This window comes from Brassica oleracea, chromosome C6, assembly GCF_000695525.1.
Source record: "Brassica oleracea var. oleracea cultivar TO1000 chromosome C6, BOL, whole genome shotgun sequence".
Taxonomy (NCBI): Eukaryota; Viridiplantae; Streptophyta; class Magnoliopsida; order Brassicales; family Brassicaceae; genus Brassica; species Brassica oleracea.
This window is the reverse complement of record NC_027753.1, coordinates 35,471,541-35,495,428: the sequence shown is the minus strand read 5'-3', so window position 1 is coordinate 35,495,428 and position 23,888 is coordinate 35,471,541. Positions and strand designations below refer to the sequence as shown.

General features: G+C 37.1%; 5 protein-coding genes and 1 pseudogene across 9 annotated transcripts; 3 read left to right on the top strand and 3 right to left on the bottom strand.

The window, feature by feature from the left end:
- Positions 1-208: 208 nt before the first annotated feature.
- Positions 209-4,032, top strand: LOC106300539 (serine hydroxymethyltransferase 2, mitochondrial). The gene is made up of 15 exons (XM_013736701.1): positions 209-479; positions 571-621; positions 690-776; positions 885-1,006; positions 1,159-1,235; positions 1,382-1,506; positions 1,609-1,701; positions 1,802-1,894; positions 1,988-2,185; positions 2,292-2,396; positions 2,548-2,613; positions 2,760-2,837; positions 3,227-3,338; positions 3,482-3,592; positions 3,701-4,032. The coding sequence occupies exons 1-15, from the start codon at positions 399-401 to the stop codon at positions 3,847-3,849; spliced, it is 1,548 nt and encodes a 515-aa protein (XP_013592155.1). The 5' UTR covers positions 209-398; the 3' UTR covers positions 3,850-4,032.
- A 617-nt stretch (positions 4,033-4,649) lies between these two features.
- On the top strand, positions 4,650-6,635 carry LOC106300540 (glycerophosphodiester phosphodiesterase GDPD4). Of its 2 annotated transcripts, XM_013736704.1 has the most exons (9): positions 4,650-4,940; positions 5,042-5,139; positions 5,238-5,298; positions 5,365-5,445; positions 5,551-5,643; positions 5,905-5,994; positions 6,084-6,211; positions 6,298-6,503; positions 6,542-6,635. In XM_013736704.1, the coding sequence occupies exons 1-8, from the start codon at positions 4,668-4,670 to the stop codon at positions 6,464-6,466; spliced, it is 993 nt and encodes a 330-aa protein (XP_013592158.1). In that variant the 5' UTR covers positions 4,650-4,667; the 3' UTR covers positions 6,467-6,503; positions 6,542-6,635. The 2 variants fall into 2 exon arrangements, with proteins under 2 accessions (XP_013592158.1, XP_013592157.1); XM_013736703.1 differs by having other exon boundaries at positions 6,298-6,619.
- Positions 6,622-9,450, bottom strand: LOC106300541 (annotated as a pseudogene).
- A 4,474-nt stretch (positions 9,451-13,924) lies between these two features.
- LOC106301064 (vacuolar protein sorting-associated protein 52 A) lies at positions 13,925-20,317 on the bottom strand. The gene is made up of 20 exons (XM_013737371.1): positions 20,142-20,317; positions 19,936-20,030; positions 19,785-19,842; positions 19,514-19,609; positions 19,313-19,414; positions 19,069-19,152; positions 18,898-18,978; positions 18,449-18,592; positions 17,933-18,024; positions 17,594-17,675; positions 17,081-17,263; positions 16,457-16,572; positions 16,309-16,367; positions 16,012-16,112; positions 15,519-15,569; positions 15,131-15,310; positions 14,904-15,038; positions 14,732-14,806; positions 14,511-14,568; positions 13,925-14,441 (listed from the first exon to the last, which is right to left on the bottom strand). Exons 1-20 carry the CDS (start codon positions 20,169-20,171, stop codon positions 14,137-14,139), a joined length of 2,127 nt encoding a protein of 708 aa, XP_013592825.1. The 5' UTR covers positions 20,172-20,317; the 3' UTR covers positions 13,925-14,136.
- Positions 20,318-20,499: 182 nt separating this feature from the next.
- On the top strand, positions 20,500-22,176 carry LOC106298456 (single-stranded DNA-binding protein WHY2, mitochondrial). Of its 4 annotated transcripts, none has more exons than XM_013734587.1 (8): positions 20,500-20,569; positions 20,659-20,759; positions 20,840-20,949; positions 21,030-21,122; positions 21,210-21,304; positions 21,388-21,461; positions 21,647-21,735; positions 21,841-22,176. In XM_013734587.1, exons 1-8 carry the CDS (start codon positions 20,538-20,540, stop codon positions 21,967-21,969), a joined length of 723 nt encoding a protein of 240 aa, XP_013590041.1. In that variant the 5' UTR covers positions 20,500-20,537; the 3' UTR covers positions 21,970-22,176. The 4 variants fall into 4 exon arrangements, with proteins under 4 accessions (XP_013590041.1, XP_013590039.1, XP_013590040.1 ...); XM_013734585.1 differs by having other exon boundaries at positions 21,030-21,128; XM_013734586.1 differs by having other exon boundaries at positions 20,521-20,569; positions 20,656-20,759.
- Positions 22,177-22,197: 21 nt separating this feature from the next.
- LOC106298455 (GDSL esterase/lipase At1g71250) lies at positions 22,198-23,673 on the bottom strand. Its single transcript, XM_013734582.1, has 5 exons — positions 23,399-23,673; positions 23,182-23,309; positions 22,877-23,119; positions 22,549-22,798; positions 22,198-22,467 (listed from the first exon to the last, which is right to left on the bottom strand). The coding sequence occupies exons 1-5, from the start codon at positions 23,652-23,654 to the stop codon at positions 22,244-22,246; spliced, it is 1,101 nt and encodes a 366-aa protein (XP_013590036.1). The 5' UTR covers positions 23,655-23,673; the 3' UTR covers positions 22,198-22,243.
- Between the last annotated feature and the right edge of the window lie 215 nt (positions 23,674-23,888).

Genomic DNA, 23,888 nt, shown 5'->3' with positions numbered 1-23,888 from the left:
AAATAATAAGTTGATGCTTAATTATCAAAAGACAGAAGTTTTAATTCTTAAACATAGTGGACATGGGCCTAAATTCTTCCGAAGCCCAAGTAGATAATTTTTCCAGAACCCACACTTTTTTTTTTATTTTTTTGGGCAATCCAGAACCCACACTTAGGTCACGGATCAGTCGGGATCTGAAGAAAAAACAGATCTCATCTCTAATTTTAATCACTGTCGATCGCAAGTGGTGGTGACATGAGTGACGTTGCATTGCACCGAATAAAATAAACTAAAATCAAAGTGACAAACCACCTGTTGCTCTCACCAACCACAACACAAAGCGCACATTTTAACAGAGTCAGTGCCGCTTTGAACTGCTGCACACGTTTCAAACACAGAAACAGATAGAGAGAAACATGATGGCGTTGGCTCTTCGCAGACTATCATCTTCCCTTAAGAAGCCCATCTTCTCAAATGGCGTTTCCCTCCGTTCCATGGTTAAATCTGATTCTCATCCCTTCTCTCAGTCCCCTCTTCGTATTTGTTTTGATTCTGATCCGTTTTTTTTTTAATGTTTTTAATGTTCAGTCGTCTTTGCCAACCTCGGCTATGGCGGACTCGGAGAGATCTCGTTCCAGTGTAATAAATAATTATCACACCTTATTAAGGCTGTCTTTTGAACATTTTTTTTTTGAATTTGATATCAGTGGATAAAGCAACTGAATGCACCTCTGGAAGAAATCGATCCAGAAATCGCAGATATTATCGAACTCGAGAAGGCTCGGCAATGGAAGGTGTGATATTGACTTAACAAGATTCACTCACATGAAGGGTATTGAAAGCTGCAAGCTTTTATACTGATTTGGAGATTCTGGATGTTGTGTGTGTGTGTGTATTTTCAGGGATTTGAACTTATACCGTCGGAGAATTTCACATCTGCCTCGGTGATGGAAGCTGTTGGCTCTGTTATGACTAACAAATATAGTGAAGGCTACCCTGGAGCTAGATACTATGGAGGCAATGAGTATGTAACATATCCTTTTCCACTTTACTATAGTGTTCCACTTTGGTGCTACTTGATGAAATCTTCAAGATATATTTGTTTTTATGCTTACAACACTTTCTTGTTAGTATCCGATACTCAAATTTTATTTGCTATTCTTGTCTATATAATAGGTACATTGACATGGCTGAGTCATTATGTCAAAAACGCGCCCTCGAAGCTTTTCACTTAGACCCTTCCAAATGGGGAGGTACCTACGAGTTTTACTACTTGATTATTTGACATTTTTACTTAGTTGTGGTGGTTAAACACATTATCTACTAGAAACCAGTTTTAGTAGGATGGGAACACTTACGACATGAGCTCTACTCTCTCTCTCTTTTTTTTTTTTTGTAGTCAATGTGCAGTCTTTATCAGGATCACCAGCTAACTTCCAAGTTTACACCGCGCTACTTAAACCTCATGAAAGAATCATGGCTCTTGACTTACCTCATGGTGGCCATCTTTCTCATGGTTATCAGGTAACCTTGGATATAAACTCTATAGCATCGTCAGCATTTCAGCTTCATTTCTCATCTCCATGTGGAGTTGATAATGTATCTTTTTAAATTGCTCTTGTGCAGACTGACACAAAGAAAATATCTGCTGTATCCATCTTCTTTGAGACAATGCCATACAGATTAGATGAGAGCACTGGTTACATTGATTACGATCAGGTTTGGTAGTTGATAGCCAGCTTAGCTTAATGCATATACACTACACTGTTTATATTTTACCAATATATACCATTAAGACACATGTTATAATTATTCGCAGCTAGAAAAAAGTGCGGTGCTTTTCAGACCCAAACTTATTGTTGCGGGTGCAAGTGCTTATGCTCGTCTTTATGACTATGCACGTATCCGTAAGGTAAGATACTGTCCCAACTCTAGAGTGTGAAGTATAATTACTAAAGTTGGATGCAGATTGCATTTTTAAAGTTTGTGCATGACAAATTTGCAGGTCTGTGACAAGCAAAAGGCGGTTATGCTGGCAGATATGGCTCACATTAGTGGGTTGGTTGCGGCTGGTGTTATTCCTTCTCCTTTTGAGTATGCGGATGTTGTTACGACTACAACTCACAAATCTCTTCGAGGTCCCAGAGGGGCTATGATATTCTTTAGGAAGGGATTGAAAGAGGTTAACAAACAAGGAAAAGAGGTGGATTTCAAGTTATATTGGTGTAAATGAATTAGTAAATAACTTTCAAGTTCTGAGTATATTTAGTTGTATTTGCTCATATGTGGGTTGTATCTATACATGGCAGGTCATGTATGACTATGAGGACAGAATCAATGCAGCTGTTTTCCCTGGACTGCAAGGTGGTCCACATAATCATACTATAACAGGTCTAGCAGTTGCTCTGAAGCAGGTTCGTCCAGCAAACTCTTTTATATGAAATTATTATGTATTGTCTATTTTGTACCGTGAACTCCTTTTAACTTTCTGATTAAGGTCTATACTAGGATTTTCTTGTTCTCTCTTTCATAGCCTTCGTGTCTTGTCGATTTACTCTATTACAGGTGAAATCACCAGAGTATAAGGCTTATCAGGATCAAGTTCTCCGCAATTGCTCAAAGTTTGCTGAGGTGAGATGTGTTTGCAGATTGTCTTCTTCTTAGTTGAGTAAATTAGGTGATATACCTCAAGTATCCTGCCATGTTTGTAACACCCGAGTATGAGGCCTACTAAATCATCTCACTTTTTGTTTGTAAAATACGGCTTGTAATTGCAGACTTTGCTATCAAAAGGATATGACTTAGTATCTGGAGGCACTGACAATCATTTAGTCTTGGTGAACTTGAAAAATAAGGTACTTCTCATTCTATTTTTTAGTTTATGTACCCTTTAATGTCTAGATGGAGTTGCATAAAAAGGTGGTGAAACTCATTGGTTTTAGAGATCATAACTTAAACTCACAAAATTTAGTTTTAGTACGAAATCAATGTTAAAGATTATGACATCTTGGTTTGTGACCAAAAAAAAAAAAGATTATGCCATCTTGGTGAACTAAATCAATTATGATTTCTTGCTTCTCATATATATTGTGTGAATTCATTTCTCTTACTGGCGATTTGCTGACCTCATGTAGCAAATCAAGTTTAAATGTTTTGTTTGTACTGTGAACGTCATTAAGCAGTGCATAGTGTCGCTAAGTGTCTCTGCTAATGGATGATGATATTGGAAACTGTGTGTTTGCAGGGAATAGATGGATCAAGAGTGGAAAAAGTATTAGAATCAGTACATATTGCAGCAAACAAGAACACTGTTCCAGGTGATGTTTCCGCCATGGTTCCAGGCGGCATCCGTATGGGTAAGGCTCTTAAACGAACACTGAAAGTAGTGAGTTAGTAGTATGTCGAAAAAGTAGTAAATGATTCATGCTTCCTGGTCTTAGCTGTGATCATAAGGACCTGGTGATGACTGAAAGAACTGTATATATGTTTCTTCTTACAGGAACACCAGCTCTCACATCGAGAGGATTCATTGAGGAAGATTTTGCAAAAGTGGCTGAATACTTTGATTTAGCCGTCAAGATAGCCTTGAAGATCAAGGCAGAGTCTCAAGGTATATATAAATAAGTTGTCTATGTTGATTTTGTGTGATGCATGCTCTCAGAAAATTAAGGGAGACTATATCGAGGGGTGGATGTATAATGTAATGTGTAATGTGCAGGAACAAAGCTGAAGGACTTTGTAGCAACAATGCAAACAAATGAGAAATTACAGTCAGAGATGACAAAGCTGCGTGAGATGGTTGAAGAATATGCTAAACAGTTCCCAACGATTGGGTTCGAGAAAGAGACAATGCGATACAAAGAGTAGTTTTCATCAAAAGTGAAAATCGACACACGTTTCCACAAGCATTCACAATGGTTCCTAAGAGATACAACGAAGTTCTTGAATGTAATGATTTCATTTGCTACCTCTTTTGCTTTTCTTTTCTTACATTTACTCTTTACTTTTCAGATATTGAGCAAATGAGAATAAAATGGTTTTTTTTTTATACTGTTAATTGGCAAAATTATACCTACATTTGTGAAAATGAAAGAAACTATCAAGTGAAAATTAGATTATGAGTAACAATACTTGAGAAAATAGAAACCTATTGAATGTTTTATGTTCATTAAACTATTTCCAAATGATAATTGTTTTTTTAACTCATAACCTCTTTGATCTTCAGCAAAAAATGGCTAAATAAAATGTGAAGATTAGATTTATGAGTAACTAATACTCCATTCGTTTTAAAATGATGTATGTTTTAGAGTTTTCATACATATAAAAAAATATAAATTTTGCTTACAAATACATTATTTTTCGATTAGCTATTTCTTATATTTTTTAACCAATCAAATTTAATAAACACATTTAATTTTTTTTTTAGAAGTTTACAGTTTATTATTATTATTTATTAATAAAATGCATTAAAAATATTTTAAAATGTATTTTTTGAAACAGTTTTTTTTCCTAAAATATGAATAGTTTTAGAATGGAGGGAGTGTATTTGAGCTATTAATCTATTGAAATGTCCAAGTTAACAAAAGACAGACGTTCGATTATCATTGGTCAACTTTTTCAATCGTAATAAATAAACTAACTTTTACTTTCACCATCATCTCCCAGCCTCTCTGATCTGACACCAAATGGCGATCTTCGAGTGGCGGCGGCAGAGAAGACGGCCACTCGACGGCGGAGGAACTCGGCGCCGTCTTCCTATCTTCAGGCCATTGTACTCGAGAAAACTCAAGAGAATGATTCTATTCGCAGTGGTCTTCTTAGCAATCGTCCCTCCTCTCTTCTTCCACTTCAAGCTCCGACGAATTCGCCAGAACGTCGCGAAGAAGTGCGATTGGCTCCAGCATCCTCCACGTGTCTGTGCTCACGGCGGCGATTCAACCTTAGCTTTCCCCAACACTGTATGTATATACACTACTTCTCGAATCAATCTCGATCATTGCTCCCTCTTCTTCTTCAACACTCTTTATTGTAAACCTTACTCTCTCTCTCTATTGTGCAGATGGATGCTTATAGTTACGCGATTGGTTCTCGTGTTGATTGCATTGAGGTTGATGTTTCTCGTTCCTCCGATGGTGTTCTATTCGCTCTCCACAACAGGTTACAGAGCTCTTCTCCTTTCTCTTCTTTAGTTTCTGTGTTTGGATTCTCATTATTGGAGATGTTCTTCATCGTATGATCACCATATGCACAGTCAGGGATCTGCAGCGTATAGCTCGTAACTCTTCTGTACAAGTCGGAGATCTGAGTATGAAACAGGTCTCATTATCTCTATTTACAATCATTTTTGGGATCTCGATTTAAAGTTGTGATTTTTTTTGGCAGATCAAGGAACTCGATGTCTCACAGATTGTTAAAGGGACCTTGGATAATCGTAGGATTCCTACGCTTGAAGATGCTTTAGCGGTATACTCATTGCTTGTTATTACTATATTCTCGTGGTTTGCTTTGTAATTGCTGATCAGTAACAAGTATCTACTAAGAGTGTAACCTTACTCTTCAATCATCTAGGCGATTTCAACTTCAGTCCGGCAAGTGATTCTTGATGCTAAAGTCGGACCCCCAATGTATGAAAAGGGACTCGCACTAGACATCCTTTCTGTTGTAAGCACTAAGCAATTTACTCACCAAATTGCACGAGATCTTTGTTTGCTCCTTACCAAATGTCTGCAATATAAATTATACGTTTTTGATTACTTATGAGCTTTCTTAACCAGCTCTCTCCTTAAAAGTTTTGTTCATACAACTAGAACTGCCGTTATAAATATTTGAAAAACAGAGTATTGATGCTTTGCCGCTACTTTAATGGTCATATATATCTGTCTTTGTCTACCTGAATCATCAGTCATCTTTTGTTGTTATTAGATTGAGAGAGCGCAGTGCAAGAATTGCATCGTATGGGCCAAAAGCGACAGTTTGGCTAGAGACCTAATCAAACGAGCACCAGATCTTACAGTAAGTAGATTAATGTGAGAATTGGATCGTGATGTTGGGTCCAGTTTTCCTTGTGAATTGTGATTGGATTTTTGTTTTTCTCTTGGCAGGTGGGATACATTGTGATGGTGGATCCTTTGACTGGAGTGAGAAGCAAACTACTGAGAATGAAGGGAGCTAGTGTTGTTGGAGTCTATCATCCCTTGATCGATGAAAACTTGATCACAGTTGTGCATCGGTAAGCAATAAAATCCAATGTTTTCAACCAACACACTACCGTTCGCTTTCCATGTGCTTACAAACCTTGCTTGATCCGATGAACAGGAGAAAGAAAGAGGTTTACGCATGGACTGTAGATGAGACTGATCCAATGAAACGGATGCTTCACTTAGGCGTGGATGCAGTTGTTACGAGCAATCCAGCTATGTTTCAGGGTCTCATGGAAGATCTCAGAACTGAGTGTCTTGAAGAAGGCTTTTCAATACGGACATGATAAAATTTCTGGCTCGAGAACTGATATTGGAATCACCGTTAGGCTTCAAGTTCCATGTCTCAGTTTGACATCAACTTATAGCATTTTTATTACAATTTTCGTAAAACTAGAGCATTCTTAAAGACTACATATAGTATGATTAAGAAACTCACATCTAACCAGTAAAAATAAGTTTCTTATAAAGTTCTTTCACGTTTATGTTGTTTCACTAAACCACAGGGTTTCTTGACTCAACAACATGGTAAAACAAGTAAAGAACAAAGAACCAGCTTCCTAAAACAAAACTTGTAATACAATCATGACTACTCGGCTGTAACATGTTTGAGACCCTGATGGAGTGCATTATGGGCAACCCCAGGCAGCAAAACTCTAAACACTGCATAATGGAGATTTAAACTCTTTTCTCCTTGCAGTCTATGAACACTCCCGAGACCCCTGTTGTGGGGTTTGGAAAAGCATAGAATATTCGTCTTATTCTTTGATGCACAAGCACCATAGCACACCTTATAGGAACACAATTCACAACTTTATAAGATTCCCAAACTTGTTGTTGTTAAGGATAATGCATATGTAGGTAGAAACTCACATTGTACAAGGCTCCCAAAGCAAGAAAATGTCATAACCAGTGCAGAGGTAGGGCTTTTCTATTGAAGGATCTCTAAGAGCTTCTTCCTTCTTGTTATTTTGGACCTATTGGTGAGTCTCAAGAGCGTAAGAGAGTATGCTTTACTAGTCAAAGCATTTGGCGAACATTTTAAGATCTTTGGTTGGAGTGAGCTTACCTCTGGGTTGTGACTGTTTGTTTTCTGCCTTTTAGCTGGACAATCAGCATTTGAGGGCTGAGAATTATCTGTTGGGTTGGGAAACAGATACCTATACCTTGCAGCAGATGATTCTATGGCAACCACAGAAGCATGCCTTAGAGGGTGCCACTGGCTTTCACTGTCATGTGACTGCACACTCCACTGCCAAGGATTCAGACAAGCAACAGTAGACAATGAACTATTCAGTTTATCAAGTATGCCGTTTAAGCATATCTCCGAACTAGCGTTAGTCACTCTGTCAATACTATGACATTGGTTCGATTCAACTCTTTCCTTCAAGGGCACAGCCTTTGCGCTAGCCATGTCACGAGGAGCAGACGATGGATACACTTGATCAGTTTCACTAGCTATTATCTGCCTAACTGAAGGATCAACTATCACTGCAGCATTTACAAGCTGAAACAAATACATCAAAAGGTTAGCCATTTGGTCAATGAAGATCTTTTTTCTAAGTAATGTAAAATATAGCAAACTGAATTTCAAAATTCATATTTTCATTATGTAGATAAAGGGAAGGAGCAGAATACTTACTGGTTTATGAGCAGATATGGCCAGATCGATAGCAACTCTCATGAACTTGCAGATTGATTGTGTGTCATCCTCACTGAATCCCCAATGCCATCTATATTGCTGTCAAATTCAAAAGATAATAGTCAGTGAATGCATCATTATAAACAAAGACATGTTACTGCTATCATAATGCATACATAGAACTCATTCAAGAAGTAGGACTGTTGTAAGAGAACTAAATAGTAAATAAAAGACAAGTGGCTCCATAGTTTACATTGTTCTTCCCACTCTTCTTTCGACACGGCAGCGTTTTGCAAACCTATCATAAGTTATAACAGAAAGATCAGATCAATGAGCAAAAAAGCTTTGACTTGGTTCTACAAAAAAGTCTTCAAGAAAAGTGTTGTGAGATGAAAGAAAGAACAACCACCCACTTGTGTAATAAAAGGACTCAACTCATAGGGATCAACGAGTTTCTGTACATCAGGTGGCATATCGTTCAAGTGATCGTTGTCCTCAGGTGCTAGACATAAGATGACAGTTAACTGAGATTCCCCTGTCCAAAACACCCTTGCAATCAAGACCACATAACTTTGATGTTTGGTTAGCGTATCACTGAACCAAACAACACATTCTCTATAACAAATTCGCCACAGTGGTTGACAAAAATCAGCCAGCAATGCTAATCATCAAATGCGAATACCTTTATAATTTTTATCCTCTCACCCAGAGCAAAGACGGCAGAACGGTTCTTTAGTGGAGGCCGGCGCTTCTAGTCTCCACCCCAATCAAGTCATATGCTGTCGCTATATCTAATTGTAGTTTCTCAAGAGCTTGAATATAAGCACGAAAATGTGCAATTCATTAGGTGTAACAAGGATTGAAAGCCTAAACTAACATACATATATTTAGATAGCCACTCTCATCTCAATGAACTCTCTTAGAGGGAAGGAACAATGATTTAGATAGCTAATCTTCGTCTCAACAACTCTTTCTGTACTTAGTTAACGAACAATTAACAAGTTTAAGAAACATGCACGTGTCTGTTTTGAGTCAACACATAGATAATTGCTAGGACCCTTCAGCGACATTGTAGAAGAAGTACACCACACAAATATATATAAACTGCAGGAATCCATGTCACACAGAAAGTAGATCAATTACCTTGGAAATAGCTTTTTGACGGAGCTTCTCCAGCTCAGGCTCTACATCTTTTAACCGCAGGATCTGCTGCTACAAATAATTTCAGTTTCTTACTTGTAATATACTCTTCTTTCACCTGAATAAGGAAAATTATAAGACGTTGAAAGACATAGAAATCGAACCAAATGATAAACTGAAATCGAGAGAGTGACCTGAGTTCCAGGGATCTTCATGGATGGTGGAGCAAGCGAATCGCGATTCGAATCAAGTAACTTCATCCTTCTGCTTCGAGATACTACGTTTGCTTGTCTTCCTCTTCGGATTAACTCCGACGGCATTTAACGGTAATCGGAATCCCGGCTGTGCACCACCAGCTCCTCTGGCGGACACATCCTCGATATCCTCTCTTCTCTCTTCTCTCTTCTCCACGCCGGCGCGCTAAGCGAGGATGGAGTGTGAGGTTTTTTTGTTTTTTCTTGCAGTGAGGTTCGGGTGTGCCTCATGGGCCCGGGTCGGATCCAGATCCATTCAGAATTTAAATTTATAGACTAATTAGGGGGTGTTATTGGATTGAGAAAGTTATGGAATTGAACTTAACCGTAACTGGAAGTATTTAGAGAGAATTATAGTTTAACTTTTTGATACACGATTGATTTTATTGGTGTTGGTTGTCGTATATTTTGGTTTCTCGAATGGATTTTAGTGGAATGTGAGAACAAAAAAAAAAAGTTTCTTCCCACCAAAAAAAAATCTATGATGTGTAGATATTAAAACTTTACGATTCCTCACAGCAACTCTAATAGGATGAATCTCCATTGTCTTGTCTTTTTCACTCTTCACTGTTTTAAGGTGTGCATTGTGCACTCCACCAGAGCTCGTAGTTACATTGTTTTCATAAATATGAATGAGATAGTCATCTCCAAGAATCACTTCACTCTCTCTCTCATCACAATGGATCTGATTCTCCATTGTCCATGAAGGAACAAACATCTCAGCCATCTCTCTATCCGAAGTTCCGAACGCATTGCTGTTGGATCCTTCCCCAAAACATCATCATTTATATTCTACATTAGCCATTGCTGAAGGCATCGACTCAGTTGACTCGGTGTGTTGAATAAGTACTCCAGATTGGCCTACACAATATTGTCTGAAAAGGATGAAGCTTTACCAAGAACATTTCTCTGGCCAAAAGCCTAACTCTAAGAAAAGAAACTGCACGGACCCAGAGAGAAAGACCTGCGATTGGGATAAGGATTGGAGTGATGGAGGAGAAAGAGAAAAAACGGTGACTGTTTAGGAATTGGGCGAAACAATTACAGTGGTGATGAGGGAAGGAGGAGAATGAGAGGAAAATATAGGCTTTTACCGACGACTGTATTTTTTTATTTGCAGAAAGGTTTTATTTTTGAAATCCTGATAAAAAAGCGATGATTTGTTTCTTCATGTTTTCTATTAAAAAGTACATTAAATTTTTATTCAAACTAGATTCTAATAAAATCCCAGTGGATATTGAATAACAGGTGATTCTAATTCCAGCAAACAAATTCTCAATCCAATAATACTTAAAAGGGCAAATCTCCAAAATAGCACATTTCTAAGTTTATATCACAAAAATAGCACTCAAAAACTAAAATGACCAAAATAGCACATTTCTAAGTTTATCATTCGAAAATTTTAATTTTTTTATTTTTCAAAATTTGAAATCTTATCCCCAAAACCTCATTTCTCAACTCTAAACCCTAAATCCTAAACTCTAAACCCTAAACCCTAAACTCTAAACCCTAAACCCTAAACCCTAAATGCTAAACCCCACCCTTTAACTCTAAACCCTAAGTTTGTGAATTTTGATAAAACATTAAGTGCTATTTTTGTGACTTTTGACATTGAGTGCTAGTTTGGGAACATAAACTTGATTTAGTGCTATTTTTGTCTTTTTTTCTACTTAAAATTTGAATTCCTTTAAACTCCAAGGAATTCACTAATTCAATAACACCCTCTAAAGCTAACTAGAGCCCATTTAGTACATTCAGCTTCTAACTCATATTCAACTCATAACGGTCGGCAGTAAAATAATACATGTAATTTTAATGATATTAATAATATAAAATAACATTTTGATTTTTTTTTTCTCAACACTTATTTTGAATTTATTTTTTAAAGGTAAAAATATTACCGTTGGTAACATGGGCCCACAAAATATATAAAACTGATTACTTTTGTTTAAACAACCCACTAACGCTAGAGAGAGAAAGAATATGTCAAAGGAAGAAAAGAGAGATACACTAGAGAGAGATAGAGTCTGTCAAAAGAAGAAGAGAGAGATAGAGATAGAGACTCAAAGGACGGAGAACGAAACGAAAAGAAGAAAATTGAATAACCTAATGGAGAATACTTGGATTATTTTTTTTCTCTTATGGAGTTTATTTAGCTCTCCACAGATAACACAGTTGCAGGAGATGTCAAAGACAGTAACTCTGTGAAGCAAAATGAGATGGTGGTTGTAGTCTGTGACGTGACTCACAGGATGGAACCTGGTGGAAAAGATTACAACTATGCAACAGCCTCAAAAAGAGCTAAAGTCTTGTCTTGTAACAAGGAAGCAAAAGGAGCAAAAAGAACTAAAGGTTTGGTTTCTTACGAATACTTAGGTTATTTTATTACGGTATGAAGTTATGTTCTTGTTTTTATGTTATTTTATTACAATTTGAAGTTACGAATCCTTTGACTTACATAGTTTTTTTTCTCATGTACTACCTTGTAGACTGCAATCGAAAGCTGTCAAAGTTTCATAGTCTCTTTTTTTTTGTTCTCTTATGGGGCTTCTTTGGCTCTCCACACTGTTGATCAGAAATGGTGACAAAGGTAGTCCAGATATTGCTTGTGTAAATGAGTCAGCTATATCAAAGCAAGTAGATTCCCCTTGCTGCTGATGAAAGTGCATCATATTATCTATGATGTCTTCAAGTCCGAAGAGGATTTCAAAACCTTCTTCAAAGAAGCTTAGCTTAAGAAAGGTTAATGTACTTGTTTGGTCATAGGACTGGTTGTTGTTCATCTCATAGCTAGATAAGCATAGAGATTTGTTGTTATTGTTCATCTCATTGCTAGATAAGCATATTTGCAGCTGTGATCTATATATTTCTTTTTAGAATTTTACTATAGCATTATTCTGTTAAAATAATTCTTAAATTTATTAAGTCTTATTATGCCTCAGACTAATGTTTTATTGAATTCTATAGAGACACACACATCTACCTATATTTGACATTACATGCTATCTAAAAAAAGTTTCCATAAAACTGCAATCAACTAAAGATGTTACATTGAATCGATTTTCACAAATGAAATTCTTAATTCCTCTAATCATGGTGAATAAGATTCAATATGGGTATTGATTTGATTGAACTAAGACTTGAAGAATGACCCTTACCAATTCTTGATCTACGATCTTCACTAACTAGTTCATAAAACTATTTATACATGAATACTTTGAAATTCAGCTAGTAGCTTCTAAAATGTAATGTTTTGGTTTAGAAAATCATATATGCCAAACATAAGACATTCTTCATGGGCTCTTTATCAACACCCAAATTCAATTTCAGAAAAGGAAAATAAAACCTCCCAAATCACATCATATTTCAAGTAATTTAGTGGTCATAAATAGTGCATAACAAAATCTAAACTACTTGATTAGTTCGCTATATGTTCTCCGAAATCATTTGTTCCAAAATACCAAGATGAGCATGATAATGCTTAGCCATTTTATGAGGCAAGGAATTTTTCTGGATCCTTAAATTGATGACTTAATTTTCTTAATTACCTAGCATTGAGATATTTCTCTATATAAAGAGATAAAACTAGATGTTTAAATGTACCCAACACATGCATCAACTGAAACCTTTTGAAAAAATTCATGACATGCTACAAGCACATAAGATATGCATCATTTCTCAAAATTACGACATGTAGCTATATAATCTCTAGTGTTGGTTTATTAAACTCACAATTTTCTTTCATCGATGAAATAATATTTTTATCTAAATTTATTTCAAAACATATTTACAAGATATCTCCTTCATGTGCGGTTGAAGAAGTCAACTATGGACTCAAAAACATACTAGTTAAAAATTTGTTCTGTAGTTTTTATAGACTTATTTGAGAATATATATTAAATCCACAATGTAACACATCCATCAGCTTGGCTTTATCATTGAACTCAACAACATTAAATACATACATCATGTTTCTATTTTCTAAATATATTAATTTTAAACATAATTACAATATCATTAAGCTTCTATAGAGACACACCTCATTAACATTAAACTTTAATGATATTATAAGTTGTTTGTATCATTGAACTCAGCAACATTACATACCTATTTTTATGATATTGTAATTATGTTTAAAATTTATTTTTATCCAAATTTCAGCTTCAATGGATAATACATTAGGTTTATTAAAATAAATATGAAATTGAATTACTTATTTAGATTTTAAAACATATTTTGTATGTTTATTTGAATTTCATATATTTATTCAATTTTAGATTTTTTTGGGTTTTGTATGCACGTTTAGATTCAGATCAGATTCATATGATATTATACTATGAAAAAGTTTTTTTTTTTACAAATCAAGTGGGATTTGTAAATAAAACCTTAAACTTTTTACTCAAAACTTTCATGAGGTAGAACCCACGTTTTTGCTCTATGAAGTTTTTCTAAGGTTTGCTTTTACTGATAGCGTTAGAGCATAATTAATGGAGGTTATTTAAGAGTCGGTTCTTAGCTTTTTTTAGTTAAAAGCTAAAAAGACGATTACATTTTAGCTTCATGAGCTAGAACCCACAGTTAAAAAACGGTTTCTTATATTCCGCTAATAAAAACATTCTAAGAACTTCCCACTGAGACTTTTTCTCTTATGTAAAGAATCTCCTATTGCATGTTTTAAAGCAATGGCTACTGAACTCTATTTCCTGTCCTTTTCTCAAATTTTCATTTTTCAAATCTTTAACAATAGTGAGTCGATTACACTCGGGCAGAGAGAAAGAAGGAAGATTAAAATGGGATAACAGTAGCAAAAAAAACGTCTCAAGAATACATCATATAACGCATAACAACGGCTTTGGATTCACTTTGAAATATTTCACCATCTTACATGCTCTCTACATAAGCAGTAGCATATGTTATCTTTTTAGAAAGTCTTGGAGTACTTCCTGATCTCGAACATTATAGACTGAATGGAGACAAGATCCTTGTTCAGACCAGATCCACCAGGTATCTTCTTGATGCAGTCCGTAAGTCTTGTGTAATAGAGAAGCAGTTGTGTCAATGCAGCTCTCAAGATCTCCATACCACACAAGAAGTTACTGAAGGAGGTTATGATATCTTTGTGCATCAACTCTATCGCCGTCTTCCACCTGCTTCCAAAGTCTTTCACCAGCGGATCTACCTCAGCAACTGTGATGGATCTCTCTGGATTTGAGCTTGAATCCTCAGCTGCACATGTTTTACAGCTTAGTCTTATATTTGGAAATGATGAGACAAGAACGAGAGCAAGTTGCTTACAAGCACGAGATTTCACAAATTTGATTAAATCACTGAAATGCTCCACCAGCAATTCTTCCTGAGAGATAAAAGGAAGTAAACAAGACATACTAAATGGACACATAATAACACCTACGAACTAGCATGACTTGACAAAGCTCTGCTTGAGTTAACAGAGGAGGAAATATAGAAGGGGACATAACTTCAAAAAGTTTAATTCAAACTGCAACTTTGTCCCTTACCACGAATAATGAAGTGTTGCTCTTCAGTAATTCCTCAAAATGCATTTGGATTTTACCACCTTCTGGTCCAGCTTCCTGAAATTAAGATCATGATGATTATCATAGTTTCCTTTGGTAGGTAAGGCTCAATCGATATGAATGAAAGTTAAAGCATATCAAAGATTTAACTCACCTTGAGTACAGCAATTGTCATATCATAGTTGTTTATGAGAAACACAATTTGCTGCTTTGGCCTTGGGAACAACTTCGCAAGCTTGAGAATCAAGACATCTACAGCCATTCTTAAACGTTCCAAATTTATATCAAGCTGCAAAGTACCATAGGCAATGTCAAGCTCTTTGAGTGACAAGCTCCAGGTAACACATATCGGTAGAAAGAGAGGGAATGATATTAACGAACCTGCCCATCCCCATATTCAACATTCAGGTGAATAAACGAAGCTGTGAATTCAGCATAACGCCTCATGACATAGTGGGGATGAACATCATCTTCCCATAATGTCTTTATGTTTGCATCTCGCAGACTGCTGATGTGTGAATCAAACACCATTTTGAAACGAGGCCATAAAGATATATTAACCTGCTCAAATTTGCAACATAATCTTCGTGAGAGGAATATGGAACGTAAGGAAATCCGCCATTGCCACATCTAAGAGCTTATACCAGAAAGTAACAAAGTGAAAACAGTTTCAGACTGAACAGAAATAATGACTTCTTTTTGCTTCAGTTGCAAACAACCTATATATTTAAGACTAGTTCAAACAAAATAAAAGAGAAGAGTTATGCACCTTGTCCAGATATGAATCTAGGCATGGAATCCTCCGTCGAGACATGATAAGCTGTGCAACAGATAGCAAACTGAGCGTTACTTAAAACACTTAGTTAGCACAGAAACAATCTCTTTTATTCTGTTAAAAAGGCACTTGCAAATGGCTGAAAGTGTGAAGACCAATTAAAATATATGCTATACTACATTATGATACTCGGGAAGCAAAATATAGACTGGTCGTGGAACGTCCACGTTGACCAGTATAAGATACAAATACATATTCCCTAAAGACCAGTGTATCTGAATCTTAAGTTTGCAAGACATCGAGGTTCCTACCTCCAATGATGAATGATAAATATCTAACAATCGCTGTTCACTGGACCATTAACTTCTGACACATTTTTCACATGCAAAATGCTACTAAAAAGATGCAAAGGGATGGTCCTTAATTCCAAATGGATTCACCAAAAGAAAAATAAACATCAGGCCGTTAGCATCAAAACAGTTTGTACCTGGTGGTGGTGTATAATGCGAATCATAAGCATCAGACCGATAGCGTCAAAACAGTTTGTAAGAACGGGATTGAAGTGCTCATCAATGACGGAAAATGGACCTGTATAATAGAGAGTTCAGATTTTACCGAAAAAAAGTGCTACTACCATATCATCTGGCAAGAAAGGGTTCGACTATCTGTACAGAAGTAGACAATATATTTCTTATATCTTCTCGACACCATAGTAAATCTGTAACAGCTATGCTAACTATGTCGAAATCATCGCAAAAGAAAAGGGAGACAGATAAGAAATTACCCGCGAAAATTTCATAAAATATAGACTCTTCACCAAAGAAATCATCGCAAAATATATACCTGTTTAAAATGAAAATATATGACATTAAACACGGAGTTGAGCGATGATCAACAGAAAGGGGAAATGAAAACGGGTAAATAAACAGAACTCAGAAGTGGCTGTATCCATAAGTAGCTTGTGCAAACTCCTGAAGAGCACTTCATAAGGATATTTGAGAGCGCTGGCTTCAGCTATGTGCGGGATCAATGCAGGTTGATCGATTTCCTACAGGGGACATTCTGAAACTTAAGTCTTTTTAACAAACATTTATAACTCAATACCATCACCCCAACTATAAGAAAAACAGAGAATGGTCAAGTGAAAATAAGGGTAAATAACACTGTTAAACCAGACATAAATTTAATCTGGATTCTTTTATACCAGAAAAACCAAACCAAACCTACATCTACTTAAGGAGCCTTTAAATTAAAGATACATAGTGTTTAAACCACAAACTCAAACGCACCGAACTAAGTGAGGTTTCTATTATTACTACACAAGAACCTAAAAACAAGATATCTGAACCCAAGAAAAAATGTGAGCACGCCTAAATGAGACCAATGATCTACATTAAGTTAACGCAACATCTAATTTTCCATTAAAAAAACACACCTATTACCAACTTTTGAATAAAAGATCAGAAAGGCAACTCATTCTCTATAACAAATTCGCCAGAGCATGTACAATGGTTGACAAAATCAGTCAGCAATGCTAATCACCTAATGATGAATACCTTTATAATTTTTATCCTCTCACCCAGAGCAAAGACGGCAGATCGGTTCTTTAGTGGCTCCCTGGCTCTTGAGAAGAGGCCCGCGCTTCTAGTCTCCACCCCAATCAAGTCATATGCTGTCGCTATATCTAATTGTAGTTTCTCAAGAGCTTGAATATAAGCACGAAAATGTGCACTTAAGACCTGAAACCACATCTCACAATTCATTAGGTGTAACAAGGATTGAAAGCCTAAACTAACTTACATATATTTTTGTCTAACCTGCATACATCTATAAACAACATACCACAATCAACAAAAAAAAAAACTTTGTCCAGATCTAGCGAGACAAAAAGCTTGAATGAAGATGAAAACAAGAACAGAACAGCTACTTGCATGTAACGTGCATCGTGCAATTGGATGTACTATTCACTACCTTACATACGCACAGATTACCCGAAGACCAATGTATCTCAGACTATACAAAGGAGTTGCAGCACAGTGACGCTAATCAAACAAGATAAAGAATATTACCTTGTTCATGGTATCAATGTATGCAGCACGAACATCCATAAACACTTCTTTTCCATGTTCTTTGAGGAAGGAGATAATATACCTATCATTAAATTGTAATTGGTGAGTGAAGTATGGATCCAAATAAATCTAGTGTAGAAGCAAACATATAACAATGTTGGATATCAGTAACATGTGCGTAAAACAACTTCGCCAATGTCATGCAGGCAAAACAACGAACCAAATCGTTTGCAAGGAGACAACCAACATCACTCGCATTCAAAAAAATAAGCAGGAAATGTTTTCCAAAACTAGTTCTAATACGTACAACCAAGGAAAGGCGCTTGAAGTATTACTTACTTGTACTTTAATAACACACTCTGTTGAAGAATCTGGATGTTTGTTTTGGGTTTCCTTAGGGCTATAAGCTTCTGGACAATAAAATCATACACCTGCAAAACAGAAATAAACCTATAGCATAAGAACGGGTTTAGAATTCTCTCCACGGCCATGCCCTTGGAGAAGACAGGCACAAACAATTTGGACTTAATACGGCACAAACATGTATTGAACTTATGCCAGATAGCAACTTTTTCCTGGGCATGAACTCTCTTAGAGGGAAGGAACAATGATTTAGATAGCCAATCTCATCTCAATGAGTTAGAATGAATTAGATTATGCAAGTAACATAACTCTTTCTGTACTAATTTTTCGAACAATTAACAGCTTAAAGAAACATGCATGTAGTCTAATTTGAGTCAAAACATACATAATTGCTAGGACCTATCATACTTCCCTCAGCGACATCGTGGAAGAAGTACAACACATAAATGTATAACTGCAGGATTCATGTCACACAGAAAGTAGATCAATTACCTTGGAAATAGCTTTTTGCCGGAGCTTCTCTAGCTCAGGTTCCACATCTTTTAATGCTTTGGAACTTTTAACCGCAGGATCTGCTGCTACAAATTTCAATTTCTTACTCAGAATTTCAAGCGTTCTAATATACTCTTCATTCACCTGAATATGGAAAATAGCACGACTATCAGATTAAAAGTAAATCTATTCATCGGCAGTTATTCCTAAGCCTAACTGCACTCCTATAACACAAAACACAGTACTCGGAATACGTGATGAAGAACCAAATGAAAGTTAAGATACCATGTTCTGCTATTGCACATAGTGGCAGCATCCACCCCCAGCTTAACCAGCAATTATTTTAATCCCCCCACCCCCAATTTTTGTTGGAATAAAGCATATGAACCAAACTAGTAACTCTTTTTACAACACCATAAACAAATAGAAAAATGGGATAAGCAAAATACCTCTCCATCCACAATTACATCTATCATCTTTGGTGGCACTATGATGTCTTCGACAAATTTTGCTAGCTTTGATTCAGCCACCTGTTGAAATAGAAGAGCTCATCTGGATGAGTCACCGGTGGAAACAGCGAGAGGTAAATACTAACAGTGGTTTCTGATTGGCTAAAATACCCTGCGGTTTTTCAATCTCAAACCCATGTCCATCGATTTTTCTTGAAGAATCTTTATGTCGGAACTTATAGAACCAATCTCTTCCTGAAAAAAGAAAAAGCAAAGAACGCATTTATATTAAAAGGAAACTACAGATTGGTAACTAATAATAAGCAAATCCGTTTCATCAAATATGCAAACGTCAGAATACGGAGAACGAAACCCATATACAACTAGCAATATAGAATGGCTAATGGTCAAATACCTGAAATCCACCGAGGAGAGTTTCCATTTGCGACAAGATGCTGTCACAGTCATGAATCTGATCGTGAAGTGAAACTAGGTTATCACTTTCTTTTATGTAATCCTGTATATCCATGGACGGTCAAGCAATAAATTAAAACCAGGTACAGGATAAATTGAATAAAAAAAAGTGCCACAATGTATCACAGATAAGAAAAGCAACCTCAATGGAATCCAATTCGACTTTCCGCAGGTTGTTTTCTACACCTTTAGCATATTCTCTAAGTTTGGCACCACTGGATAGTATATTGGCAACAACCTGAGCAGACACACAAACGATTATATCCTTGGAACCAAAAGTCAATGACTAATCCATGTACAGAGTAACTCAAAAGAGAGTAAAAAATGACAACTGAAGCACATCAATTTCAGCTACAAAGAGGCAGAAAGACTCTAAAAAACGATTTGATCACAGATGTGTGGAAAAGCTTAACCTCATCACTCTCACATTCTTCTAGTTCTTGCTGAAGTCCCTCCAATGATATATCCTCACTGCCATAACAACAGAGAGAAAAAAGCTCACACAACCAATTCGTTCCTTGATTCCAAAAATTGGAACAGATAAAAGGTTTGAGACAATGTTACCTGCCTGAATCCTCTTCAAAAGCCAAATCTCCAACATAAGCTCCCAAATCAAATCCGAGTTTCTCATGATTACTGAAGTCCCCCACGGCTTGACCCTATGAGAGAATATAAACAAACTTCAACTAAGAGATCCATTGATGATGATAAACAAGGCTCAGAGATCCAGGATTACTCAAGAACTCAAAAGCGAAAAACCGAAAACGAACCAATGCGTCAATGGAGATGCCGTCGGACATCGTTGCTGATGAAATTAAGAATGCCTCGATCTCCGTCGAAAGATCGTTTTTGATACTCCGATCTACCTTTTTTTTTTAGTCTCAGTTCGTCATACAAATCGGAGAGTTTTCACCAGCGTTTGCTTTTTCAGATTCGTCTTCTCTTACACTAATCTTCTGATATTTGATTGCAATGGGCCCCCATTAATCTCAATTCAACGAGATGGGCCTCAATTAAGGCACAACTAAAAGGCCCACTGTACGTGTAAAATAATACTAAGACGCGGGTTATTTTGTATGGGTCGGGTACAACCCGTTTTAATTTCAATAATAAAACCTCAAAAGAAAAACCTCAGTGACGCAGCACTCGTCTCACTCGGGAGAAAGATGATGAAGCAAGCTCGCACTTTGCTCTCCAGGTAAACCCTAAATCCCTCGTTTCTTTCCAGAAAAATGCAAACTTTTTCGAACACCTCTCTCTCAAAAGTGAGTTTCTTTGCTAAAGCAGGAGCCTTTGCAACCAAAGCAGCTCACTTTTCGAAGGAAGCTCTAGGTCTTCGGCGTTTCGTGGTTTCGCAACCTGGGTTGATTCCTCTACCACCAAACGTGGTAAAGTTACTTCCTTTGCTCTCCTTTTCGTCTCTGTTTTGAGTTTTTTGCCCTAATTTGTTTCCCTTTTGTTTTCAAAGCTGATGCGGCTAAGCCTAGTAGTGGTCGTGTCTTCGCGCCTTACGCTATCTTCAAAGGAAGAGCTGCACTCTCTGTTGAACCTGTCCTCCCCACTTTCACCAAAATCGAGGTTTGGAAGACCCCTTTTGTGTAATTTTCTTTTAAGGCTTTGGAAATTCTCATCACTTACTGTGTACAATGATGTTTTAGCCTGGGAATCTGAGGATAGACCGTCGTGGATCCGTGATGATGACTTTTATGCCTGCTGTTAGTGAGCGCAAGTACGACTGGGAGAAGAAACAGGTCTTTGTCTCTCTCTGGATCTGTACCTTCCCTTTTATATCTTTCTTTGTCTGATATGTGATTCTGTTTGCTTTGTTGTTGTTGTAGTTGTTTGCTTTGTCACCTACTGAAGTTGGATCTGTGATCAGCATGGGTCCCCAGGACAGCTCTGAGTTTTTCCATGACCCTTCCATGAAATCAAGGTTTTGTTATTTGCTGACTTGTTGCAGATTTGTGCTTTATTCAGCAAAAAATTCATCTTCTGATGATCTTTGTTTCCTCTCAGTAACGCTGGCCAAGTCAGGAAGTCACTGTCGATCAAGCCACTCGCAGATTCTACCGGCTACTTCTTCCAATTGAGTAAGGCCTTCTTCTGTACTTGTAAAAGTATTTGTAAGACTAATGAAATCTTGACTTGAAACGACACTTGTTTTGGTTTTGTAATAGTAGTGATAAAGGAGATTACAGTTTTCGCTTTGAATATCTTTCCTTCTAATAATAGGAATGATGTACAAAAACACTTAACTTCTGCGGTATTATTGCAGGCGTAACCGACAACATCCAAAACAGTAATGACCGTATTGTGGTTCCTGTCTCCAAAGCTGAATTTGCAGTGCTGAAGAGTGCTTTTAGTGTAAGATATGCTTTCAGTTTTCTGCTCTCTCATTGTTCTCTTATCTTAAGGAAGAGCTGTTTGTGTTTTTTTCTTTTCTAAAACCAGCTTTTGTATTATGTGCAGTTTGCTCTTCCACACATCCTAGGCTGGGATCGGATAACAGGAGGTGACGTTGGCATTGCAGCGCAGGGGATTGCTTCACTTCCAAAGGCTGATCCGATGCAGTTGGAGCTGGAGTGGGGTAAAGAGTAAAGACTGATTTGGGAGTAGGAATGGAGTAAATTGACAATGCATTGTGTTCTTTTTTCTGAAGTTTGGCGTAACACAAAACTTAGTATGCTCTGTTCTTGAATTTTAACATGTCCTCTCTAAGACTACTTCTAATTTTGGGGCTTCTTCCCGTTGTCATTAGCACTTCTATGTTATTTTACGGTAAAAGCCTTTTGGTTTTCAGCTTAATAGTCAGGTTCAAGTATCATAACACACAACTTTTAAGACTTATAAACACACAGAAAAAAAGAAACAACTAGGGAAGGAGAGTCATCTGTTGGACATTAACAGGATAAGCGTCGGTAGGTGGGCCGTAGAAAGCTCGTCTGACCAGAATGGAGTTTGCAGTCTGAGTAGGATGGAATGCATCCCAAAAGACGTACTGTGACCTGTTAGGACAAGGATTCTGCAACGGCAAACATGTGATCTGTCCTTGGTTCCTACCTGTTCCGCAACAAGCCCTGTCCGCTATGCTGAATCCTGTACAATACATAAGCCTCTTTTGATACTCATAGAAACTCCGTTTATCATCAGCAATGTAATCTAGGAGGAGGTTAATACCGTAAGTAGCTGGGTTGTTTAAGATATCACCAACTGCGCGATATGTGTTGCCATATACATAGATAGCACCAGGTGAACGCTGGTTCAGCTGGTCAACAAGTGATCTTAGCCCTTGGTTAAATGTGCCTAGAATCTGGTTCACACTATCAACGCATCTCCCGGGTGGTGCAGTGGCTCTTTGGTTTGGTATGCAGCCTAGTGGTCCTACTCCAGCTATGAACACTTTCCTTAGACCTAGGCTGTATAGAGTCTACACAATAGTTTCAAAATGATTATCAGAAGGTTCATTGAAATGATACTGTATATGAAGATTTTGATGTTAGCATACAAGAAGTTGTCGAGCGTATTGATTGATAAGTAGATTGGCGAACTCAGGCGGTTTGTATCTGAAGCTGGATGAGTAGAGATTAGGCATAAGGTAGTTGTTGAGATAGTCATTGCTTCCAAAAACGAGAACCACCAGCGATTTTTTCAAGTAATCAGTAAAGTTTTGGGGACTCATCATTGTTCTCAACTGGCTCAGCGTCCCCTCTAGGTTCACCACTTGCTGGCTCAGGCTGAATCTGTCTCCCTGCACATTAAAAGCTTCTGTCAACACTATACTATCATCATATCTTTCAACTAAGATATTACATAGTGTTGGCCTGATTCATCGAGGATGCCACCAGCTGCAGAGGCATAGTTAACTCCTCCGAGGATTCTAGTGCCCCATGTGGTTGGATCCGCAAAGGGAGGAGGCGACGAGATTCCTAACAACTGAGCTGTTTTTTTTTTCAGAACAGTGTCAGTAAGAGGAGAGTTATGCTAAAATCAAACTGATTTTTGACAGAGAAAGTGTCTAAAATGTTACCAAGCAAATCAACGAAGTTCATGCCGTTGCTAAACCTGCCAGTAGGACGGAAGTTTAAGTCTATGCCATAAGGTAAGTAATTGGCTCGAGCCACGGATGCTAGAAAGTTGTTGTTCCCAACATCGACCAATGAGTCTCCCAGCACAAACATAGCCGGAACTGTAGCTTGTCCGGTCACTAGCAACTCAGGCTGCTTTAAAATAAAAGACGCCACCACTGCAACTATAAACGCATTTCCTCTACCTTGGATTCTCATCTTTTTTTTAGTTTGTTTTCGTTTTGAAGTAATGCATAAAATGTTACATTACTATATATAAAGTTTAATGCGAAACATGCTGCATGTGACACATAGGAGTTAATACGTTTCAATTTTTGTAACGGCTCTCTTTTCATTTCGGCTGCTTGCATGTAAAACGAGTCAATAAGCTTGCATCACGTTTGAAATTTCACAAGAAACTACAATTGCATATGCTAAGACAAAGACCATGAC